At 48.2% G+C, this 10,476-nt stretch overlaps 1 protein-coding gene across 1 annotated transcript; it reads left to right on the top strand.

Annotated features, from left to right (window-relative positions):
• The first annotated feature begins 288 nt into the window (after positions 1-288).
• Positions 289-9,976, top strand: Birc5 (baculoviral IAP repeat containing 5). The gene is made up of 4 exons (XM_045159011.1): positions 289-450; positions 745-854; positions 7,495-7,612; positions 9,604-9,976. Exons 1-4 carry the CDS (start codon positions 340-342, stop codon positions 9,691-9,693), a joined length of 429 nt encoding a protein of 142 aa, XP_045014946.1. The 5' UTR covers positions 289-339; the 3' UTR covers positions 9,694-9,976.
• The last annotated feature ends 500 nt before the right edge of the window (positions 9,977-10,476 follow it).

Raw genomic sequence — 10,476 nt, 5'->3', positions numbered from 1 at the left:
AAATACTTGAAACACTGTCAATAAGACAAGTGTGCTGGGCCCCTCCCTCGACTCTCAGTTCTCTTGTAGCCAGGAAGTCGAAGGCGCCTGCAGGAGCTTCACCAGGAGTCTTGCTGAGGACACAACTCCCAGCACGCCCCGCACCCTCCACTCCCAGAAGGCTACGCGCGCTCGACGTCCATTTAATGGTATGCGTTCCCGGCATGCCCCGCGCTGCCCACTCCCAGAAGGCCGCGGGCGGGGGAGCCGGGGGCGGGGCTTTCCCGGCACGCTCCGCGGCGCGGCGCCGCCCGCGGGATTTGAATCGCGCGACCGTTCGCGTGGGTCCGTGGCGGCGCTATGGGGGCTCCTGCGTTGCCCCCGGCCTGGCAGCTCTACCTCAAGGATCACCGCATCTCTACGTTCAAAAACTGGCCGTTCCTTGAGGGCTGCGCCTGTACCCCAGAACGGGTGAGTCCGCCCGGCCTGCCCCCCGCCGCGTCCGGGACCAGAACGCCCCGTCGGGGCCGTGGGCCTCGCTGCCGCTAGACTTCTTAAGATCCGGCTCCTTCCCGTCCCGGCCCCGCTCTGTCCTCCTGGAGGCTGCTGCCGGCCCCGGGGTCGCCAGGCCCGAGAGTCCCCCGCAGCCCTGCACTGTCCCCAGCGAGGCTGCGCCACCCACCGGGCGACCTCGTCCGGGAGCCATGCAGGCCGAGTCCCGGGGCCAGTGTCGCTTCCGCTCATGAGTTGCTCTGTCCTTTCTAGATGGCCGAGGCTGGCTTCATCCACTGCCCCACCGAGAACGAGCCCGATTTGGCCCAGTGTTTCTTCTGCTTCAAGGAGCTGGAAGGCTGGGAGCCAGATGACAACCCCATGTAAGTCCCTCCCCCAGCCTCTATGCGCTTCCCGTGCTTTGGTCCCATCAGGAACCTTTCTGGGTGGAACTGGGCGGAGATGTCCTTTTGGAAAGTTGTAAGTGCCTGAGCCTCGTTTTCCCAGCCCAGTGTTTTGTTTTGTTTTCCCCGCTAACCGCCTGGTGTGAAGTTTCATATCTACATATGTTGGTGTTTTGGTGACGTTTACAAACTAACCAGATCTGATATGGTCAGCAAATCCTTCAGAGTGGGTTCTAAAGAAAGGCCCGTTAGTCTGAGGTACTTGGTATCTGTTGAGCCTTCAGCCCAGTATAGGACCTGCGTCTGTGTTGTGTACTCCCAAGAATCTGCAAGTGCTTTTGCCACGTAGGTTGTTTTTATTTATGTATTTTGTTGTTGTTATTTCGAGGTAGACTTTCCCTGTAAACAGACAAATGCTTTGGCCGTGGAGCCATCCCTCCAGCTCTCACTCTGGCTCACCCTGACCTGGAACCCACTGTAATCTCAGTCTGGCCTTGAACTCACAGTGATCCTCCTACCTCTGCCTCCCAAGTGCTGGGTGGGATCAAAGGCTTATGCCACCACATCCAGCTTGTTTTTATATTTTTTAATTATTATTATTATCATTATTTTGGTTTTTCGAGGTAGGGTTTCACTCTAGCTCAGGCTGACTTGGAATTCACTATATAATCTCAGGCTGGCCTCGAACTCATGGCAGTCCTCCTACCTCTGCCTCCCAAATGCCCGGCTTTATATTTACTTATTTGTTGTTTTTTTCAAGTCAGGGTGTCACTGTAGCCCAAGCTGACCAAGAGCTCATTCTGTAGCCCCAGGCTGGCCTCAATTCACTGAGATCCTCCTACGTCAGCCTTCTGCCTGTATTGCCTCTGCACATGCCACCAAGGCTGGCTTTGTTTTGTTGAGACGTGGTCTCATTATGTATCCTAGACTAGCCTTCAGCTTGTTTTGTAGCTCAGGCCAACTGGATTCTCTCTGTCTCTTTTACGTGTGGGGGGTGGGTGGGTGTGCACTCATCTATGTGGGTGTGCATGCATGAGGCTAGAAGCTGGCACTGAGCATCTGTCTTCCTCTAGTACCTTCCACCTTACTTTGGAATGTGCTCTCACTGAACATGGAGCTTACTGCTTCAACTAGACTGGCATCCTGTCTTCACAGCTCTCCAGTGCTGGGGTTACAGGCTCATGCTCCCGTGCCCAGCTTTTATGTGGGTGCTGGGGGTCCCAAACTTGGGTTCTCATGCTTGTGAAGCAAGCACTTGACTCACTGAGCCATCTCTCCAGCCCAGCCTTGGATTTATTTTATTTTTTTTTTTTTACGCATACATGCATATACACACCAGAGTTTCTTTCTGTTGCAAATAAAAATAAAGTGCATGTACCATTTTCTTTTTGTGTCAGAACTGTGTGGTTCTGTGGGTGGCTTAGGAGTTTGCAAACAAGTACCTTTAACCTATGAGCCATCTTCCTACCACCCATAGCCTTGAATTGTTAATTGTACTGCCAAGTTTTCTATTTGGATTATAAGTGTTTGATACCATGGGTGAATCTGCCTGGGATTAAAAATTTTTAAATGTGAGCCAGGTGTGGTGGCGCACTCCTTTAATCCCAGCACTTGGGAGGCAGAGATAGGAGGATCACCATGAGTTCAAGGCCACCCTGAGATGACAGAGTTAATTCCAGGTCAGCCTGGGTAGAGCAAGACACTACCTCAAAATAATAATAATAATAATAGAGTCAGACATGGTGGCGCTGTTCCCAGTACACAGCTGGGTTGCCCAACAGGCAGAGAAGGCATATGCTTAAGGTTGTGGCAAGGTGGGACCATTCCATTCAGGGCTGGAGAGATGGCTTAGTGGTTCAGGCTCTTGCCTGAGAAGCCCAAGGATCCAGATTTGACTCCCCAGTACCCACATAAGCCAGATACACAAGGTGCATGCATCTGGAGTTCGTTTGCAGTGGCTGGAGGGCCTGGAACACCCATTTTCTTTGTTTATCTGCTTGTATCTCTCTATCCTTCTTTCTCTCAAATAAGTAAATAAGTAAATAAATAGTATTTTTTAATTAGCTTTCAAAACTTTGTCTTGAAATTTGGAGTCAGAAAATCTTGAAATATGATGCTTCAACAACAATTTTAAGTAAACTTTCTGTTACTGGTTTTAAATTGGCCAGAGAGCATAAACTTTTAGAATTTGGAACCTCTAAAATGTCTTGAACTGACCAGGTCCTGGGATACCCCAGAACTTTCCTGTTCCTTGGCTATCAGAATTCATACATAGGCAGAGCGTGATGGCACATGCTTTTAATCCCAGCACTCAGGAGGCAGAGGTAGGAGGATTGCTGTGAGTTTAAGGCCATCTTGAGACTACATAGTGAATTCCAGGTCAACTTGGGTTAGAGAGAGACCTAGGTCAGCTTAGGCTAGAGAGAGAGAGAGAGAGAGACCCTAACTTAAAAAAAAAAAAATCATGCATAGGTCTTTTGTCAATCCAGGCAGTAGAGAATACACTTTGTTTTGTATCTGTCTTAGTGCAGGACCGGACCTCTGGTAGTTCTTACTGAAATGTGGATTTCTGAACCCTTCAATCTCACATACAGTCACACACAATGAACAGGAGTAGAATGTAAAAAATCAGTATCCTTGACGTATTGGGACAGATATATGGTGGAGAGAGAGGTCTCTTGGACCGCTGAACAATTCATTTTGCTTGAGGCACTCACTAATGGAGAGAGAAATACCTCGTTTTCTTGTTGTGGTCCTCACCCTTGCCCCATCTGTGGCTGTGCTGGGATGAGCGCCAAAGCCTGCAGCACAAAGGTTTATCTCGAGCTCCACTTCACATCCCAAACCCAAACCAGACTCCCTGGGTGGAGACTTGAAGTGTGCCAGGGGCACTCATTGGCCTCTGGCCCTCACTGGGCTGGCCAATGGGAAAGGACAGTGGTGATACCCCAGTGCCAGGCTGTTGAGGCAGACCATCTCCTCTTCATTTTCATCTTGACTGCTGTCAGTGGCCCTGATTGTAATTTTTGTAATTAGAGCAGCTGTCGTAAGGTCCAGGCTGGTGGGGGGGGAGGATTGGTGGATGGCCGGTTCTGGCTGGGACATGTCCAGGTATTCCTTTCTTCCGCAGTGTGGGCTGGTGACAGAAAATTCACACCAAGGTAGCAGTGGTAGGAGCAGACAGGCCTTGGGCTCTTCTTCAAGTCTCCAGAGCTCCAAGAGGGAGTCAGTCCTAGTCCAAATGTATGACACCAAACTGAATTTTGCCCAGTTCATTTTGGCAGCATGTTTACTGAGAAAAGGTTGGAGTTAGTGAGATGAGAACTTCATCCATGGATGGAGTTTAGTAACATAAAGGAGGAAAGCAGGTACATTGCTTCACAGCTTGATGAAGTACGTAACGGGAAAGCTAACCTGACCTCAGACAGGAGTCTAGAATCCATTTCCACCACTCAACTCTATTCAGAAAATTGGCCTGGAGCAGATGCCCAGGCCAGGCACTTCGTTGGGGTTGTGAGATACTAAGACGGTCTGCAGATGTGGGACAGCTGTCACAATGGGGCTATCTTCAGAGAACAATTGAGGGGATCAAGTGACACAAAGAGAAACAAGCCTGGAAGACAGTGGGAAACATGATGGAAAGTCATAATTTTGAAAGGTATTTGTTGGCAGAAGTATCTGGACCTGCCTGCCTGGTCTTCGCGGAGTCCACTTGTTCTTGTTCCAGAAAGCAACGCTTCTGAGCTTCCTGGTGGTTTCAGAGGTGGATTGGAAAGGATCTTAAAAAGTTCTTAGAATTCAAGATCGTCTCTCGTGTGTTGGGTTGTAGGCCCCTGGACTAGAGAACTTTTTTTTTTTTTTTTTTTTTTTTTGAGGTAGAGTCTCAGTGTAGCCCAGACTGATCTGGAGCTTGTTCTGTATGGCCTCGAGCTCATAGTGATCCTCTTACCTCTGTCTTCCGAGTGGGGGGGATTAAAGGTATGTGCTACAACACCAAGCTGAGACCTATTTTTTTTGGTTATTATTTTTAATTTTTTTTTTTTTGAGGTGTCTCTGTAGTTCAGGTTGGCCTGGAATTCACTATGTCCCACCTCTGCCTCCCAAATGCAGCTCTGAGACTGATTTTTAAATGAAGTCTCATGAAGGATACAGCCATCTCACTCCTTGAGATGCCATTAAGAATAAGAACAGTGCCAGGCGTAGTGGTGCATGCCTTTAATCCCAGCACTTGGGAAGTAGAGGTAGGATTGCCGTGAGTTCGAGGCCACTCTGAAACCACATGGTGAATTCCAGGTCAGCCAGGACTCAAGTGAGACCCTACCTCGCAAAACAAAAACAACAACAACAACAAAAAGACTACGAGCAGTTTTGGGGCAAGCATCTTTTAACTGCTTAGCATCTTCACAGCCCCTATGCTTGGGATTTCTTCTTTGTTTTTTTTTTAAGCAGGCACAGAGAGGGAGAGAAAGAGAATGGGCATACTAGGCCATCTAGCCTGCAAACAAACGCCAGAGGCATGTGCCACCTTGTGTATCTGACTTCGCAGGCAAACACCTTAACCTCTAAGCCATCTTGCTAGCCTCCCCACCTTTTTTTTTTTCTTCTAAGTAGGATTTCACTGCAGCTCAGGCTGACCTGGAATACACTATGTAGTCTCAGGGTGGCCTTGAACTCATGGTGATTCTCCTACCTCTGCCTCCCGAGAGCTGGGATTAATGGTGTGCACCACCACGCCCAGCAAAATACTGTTTTTTAAAAAAGGTGGGTGGGGGCATGCTGGCACACGCCTTTAATCCCAGCACTCAAGAGGCCGAGGGAGGAGTTTACCATGAGTTTGAGGCCACCCTGAGACTGCATAGTGAATTCCAGGACAGCCTGGGCTAGAACAAGACCCTTCCTCAACAAACAAACAAACAAAACATATATTTTTAAAGTCTATTTTTAAAATTATTTATTTATTTGAGGCAGAGAGTGAAAGGCAGATAGAGAATGGACACATAAGGGCCTCTAGCCATTGCAAAGGAACTCCGTATATGTGTACCACCTCGTGCATCTGACTTACATGGGTACTGGGGAATTGAATCTGAGTCTTTAGGCTTTGTAGGTAAGTGCCTTAACCACTGAGCCATCTCTCCAATCCAGAAATCCCCTTTATAAAAAATATGAGACAGGTGTGGTGGCACACACCTTCCTTTGGCTTTAAACTAGGCAACCTTTAATCCCAGCACTGGGGAGGCCAAGATAGGAGGATTCCTGTGAGTTTGAGAACAGCCTCAGACTATATAGTGAATTGCAGGTCAGCCTGTGCTAGAGTAAAACCCAGGTTCAATTCCCCAGTACCCATGTAAGCCAGCTGCACAAGGTGGCACATGTGTCTGGAGTTTGTTTGCAGTGGCTAGAGGTCCTGGTGCACCCATTCTCTCTCTCTCAAGTAAATAAACAAAGTTATGATTCAGCATTATTTTGGATTTTGTTTTTCAAGGTACTTGTTTTGTTTTGTTTCATTTTTGTTTGATTTTTTTCAAGGTATGATTTCACTCTAGCTCAGGCTGACCTGGAACTCTCAATGTAATGTCAGGCTGGCCTCAAACTCAGAGTTATGCTCTTATCTCAGCCTCCCAAGTGCTGAGATTAATGGTGTGTGCCACCATGCCTGGCTCTTTTTTTTTTTTTTTTTAATTTATTTATTGACAGAGTGGGTGCCCTCCAGCTGCTGCAAAGGAATTCCAAATGTATGTGCCACCTTGTGCATTTGGCTTACATGGGTCCTGGGGAATTGAAGCTGGGTCCTTTGGCTTTGCAGGCAAGCGCCTTAACCATTAAGCCATGCCTCCCCTCCAGTCCCTAGTTTGTTTGTTTTTCCTTCTGTGCTTTGGCTTTAAGGAGAGCCTTGCTGCATTTACTATGCAAGTTCTCTACATCCCTGACCCTTGCTTTTTTGAGACAGGATTTCAATATGTAGTCCAGGCTTCCTGAATGCAGGGATTAGAGGTGTGTGTTACCATGCCCTGCATGACACCTAATTTTCAAGAAGCAAACTATGGTTTACCAGCATTTTCACATAGATTTATTGTCTGTCCTTTTGGATCTTGTGTGCCTGTCTTGTTCCATCCCTGGGCTGCTTGCACACATATACTCTGATAAAATAGTGTGTTGAGGGTGAGAGCTTTAGAAGGATTTGACATACATTTCCTCTGGCTTTAAACTATGCAACCTAGCCAGTTGTGGTGGTGCATGCCTTTAATCCCAGCACTTGGGAGGCAAAGGTAGGAGGATCACCATGAGGCCACCCTGAGACTACACAGTGAATTCCAGGTCAGCCTGGGCTAGAGTGAGGCTCTACTTCAAAAAACCAAAAAAGAAAAAAAAAAAAAATACAACCTTTTTCCTATCGATTGCTCAAGGATTCCAGAAAAATTTTTTAGTTAGCATGGTGGGGAGAAGCACACACCTAGGGAGACACAAGGCTGTGGGATGTGCTGGTGACAGACATACTGTGGGCCTGGTGCCTCACTTCTGAAGTAGATCACAGTGTGCTGACAGACGGCCACGGGTGAAGGGAAACAGGCTGGCCATGTAGTGGCCCCACGTTGACATGTTGGTGCATTGATTTTTCTAGAGAGGAACATAAGAAGCATTCATCTGGGTGTGCATTTCTCACTATCAAGAAGCAGTTTGAAGAATTAACCCTCAGCGAATTTTTGAAGCTGGACAAAGAAAGAGCCAAGAACAAAATTGTAGGTATTACTGGGAGCAGGCCTGGGAGCATGCCGAGTCCCTCAGGAAGTGCCCTCCACGCACCAAGGGCAGGCAGACGTAGCTTAGGAAAGGCGTGTCCAGCATGTGTTCCTGGACTGGTGGGAAGACAGCGAAGGCTAGGCTCGCCTTCCTGTGTTGGTGACAGTCCTGGCTGGGTGCTCCTGAGAGCAGTGGCATGGTGGAGGGTTTGGGAACCTGTGGGTCCCGTGTGCTGCTTGTTGTGTGACACTGCTGTGCAGGGCACGGGAGGGAACCAGGGTATGGGCAGTGGGCAAGGCAGGAACTCAGGTGGAGATGGGAGCATCATGCTGTGATGTGCACTTTTCATCATGCCAGTGACAGCTCATATCCACAGGGACTGGTGTTCATCTCTGGTAGACCAGGGGTAGAAGACATGGACTGAGAGGAAGTCCAGCCACCTTGGGAGAAGAGATTAGAGAGACTAGATAGGAACAGAGGATAAGAGCAGGCCATCAGCCTTCCAGGAGAAGCCTCTCAGTCTCTGGCCCTAGTCCACAGCATTGCTGGACAGGCTGGGTGGAGGTGTAGACCCCCAGCCTGAGCAAAGAGAGGTCTGGCTGGGTGTGGTGGCACACCCCTTTAGTTCCAGTACTCAGCAGGCTGAGGTAGGATCACCATGAGTTCAAGGTCAGCTTGGGCTACATAAAATCTTGTCTCAGCTTCCCCCAGCCCCACCCTGGAAGCAGAGTGAATGCTAGGGATATGGGAACATAGCCCAGGAGTCGAGTGCTTGCCTAGCAAATGAAAAGGTCCTAGCTTCAATTCTCAGCAGTGCAAAAATGAGTTGTTTTTTCTTCTCTTTTTTATTTATTTGCAAGCAGAGAGAGAGGGAGGTCTGAGAGGGGTTAGTGGAGAGAATGGGTACATCAGGGCTTCTTGCCACTGCAAACTTTGTGCATCTGGCTTTACTTTGGCTCTGGGGAGTTATCCCTCCTAGCCCAGACACCTGGAACTCGCTATGTAGTCTCAAGGTAACTTCAAACTCAACTCACAATGATCCTCCTACCTCTGCCTCTTCAGTGCTGGGATTATTGAACCTATGCTGATATATTTTGTAAGCAAGCACCTTTAACCTTTGAGCCATTTCCCCAGCTTTTCTTTTTTTCTTCTCTTCTTTCTCTCTCTGTCTCCTTCCTTCCTTCTTTCTTTCCCTCCCTTCCTTCCTTCTTCCCTTTCTCCCTCCTTCCCTTCTTCCCTCCCTCCCTTCTTCCCTCCCTCCCTCCCTTTCCTTCTTTCTTTTTAGTTTTTCAAGGTAAGGTCTCACTCTAGCTCTGGCTGACCTGGAATTGACTATATAGCCTCAGGGTAGCCTTAAACTCCTACCTCTGCCTCTCTCAAGTGCTGGATTAAAGGTGTGCGCCACCACGCCTGGCTCTTTCTTTCTTTTTTTTTTTTTTTTTTTTGTTTTTCGAGGTAGGTTCTCACTCTACTTTCTTTCTTTTTAAATATCTTATTTATTTATTTGCAAGAAGAGAGAGACAGAGAGACTGACTGAGCCAGGTCTCCCAGCCGCAGACAAACTCCGGATGCAACCTCATGCATCTAGCTTACATGGGTACTGAGGAATGGAACCTGGGCCTTTAGGCTTCACAGGCAAAACTGGCCTTAACCGCTAGGTCATCTCTCCAGACCCCAAGTTTTCTTTTTTGTTTTTTGTTTTTTGTTATTCAAAGTAGGGTCTCACTCTGGTCCAGGCTGACCTGGAATTAACTATGTAGTCTCATGGTGGCCTTGAACTCATGGCAATACTCCTACCTCTGTCTCCCAAGTGCTGGGATTAAAGGTGTGTGCCACCATGCCTGGCTTCCAAATTTTCTTTTAATCATTATTGTTATAGTTATCATACTTTGTGGTGCTGGAGATACAACCCAGACATCACACGCACGTTAGGCAAACCTCTCCCAATGAGCCTCACCTCAGCCCCAATGTGTCCATTTGTTATTTCCAGGCAAAGGAGACCAACAGCAAGCAGAAAGAATTTGAAGAAACTGCCAAGAAAGTCCGCTTCACCATTGAGCAGCTGGCTGCCTTGGACTGAACCCTTGCTGGGGAAGCTGGTCCGAGTGACATGCCCTACCCAAACCACATTCTCCAGCTTTCAGCCTTGCTCAGGACCCCTGACGGTCTCATAGGAAAGCAGAACACTGATACTTTGAAACTGGATATTTAACATTACTTGCTTGAAAGTGGCCTTAACCTGTGCTGCTGGTGTGGTCACAGTCATCCTTTGTCTATGTGGCTTCTCTGCTGAGTCCTGGACTGATCTCAGGAGGAGAGGAAGGGGGAGCAGGGCAGCGTCCCTGTGATGGGACCTGATTTGGGGTGGGGGAGGGGAATGCCAGACAGGGAGTTTCTGGTCCTCATATTTCTAGCACTCTGAACAACTGCAGTTTCCTGTGCTCAGTAGCCATGGTGCTGTGCATCAGACACTGATGGCTCACCAACCAGGGCCATGAAATAAATTCATTCAAAAAGTGAGCCAAAGCCCTTGCTGTCTTGGAGAAACTTACTTATTTTTATTTTTTTGGAGCTAGGGTCTCGCTGTAGCCCAGGCTAACCTGAAATGCTCTCTGTAGTCCCATGCTGGCCTTGAACTCCAGGTGATCATTTTACTTCATCCTCCCCAGTTCTTGGGTTATAGGCATAAGTTACATGCCCAGCTAATTAATAGATTACTTATTATTGGGTTGTAGAGATGGCTCAGCAGTTAAAGGTGCTTGTTTGGAAAACCTGACAGCCTGGGTTCAACTCCCCAATGCCCACATAAAAAGCCAGGTGCACAAAGTGGCGCACGTATTTGGAGTTTGTTTGCAGTGGCAGG

Source organism: Jaculus jaculus, chromosome 9, assembly GCF_020740685.1.
Source record: "Jaculus jaculus isolate mJacJac1 chromosome 9, mJacJac1.mat.Y.cur, whole genome shotgun sequence".
In the NCBI taxonomy this organism is placed as follows: Eukaryota; Metazoa; Chordata; class Mammalia; order Rodentia; family Dipodidae; genus Jaculus; species Jaculus jaculus.
This window is presented reverse-complemented; position numbering and strand designations above follow the sequence as displayed.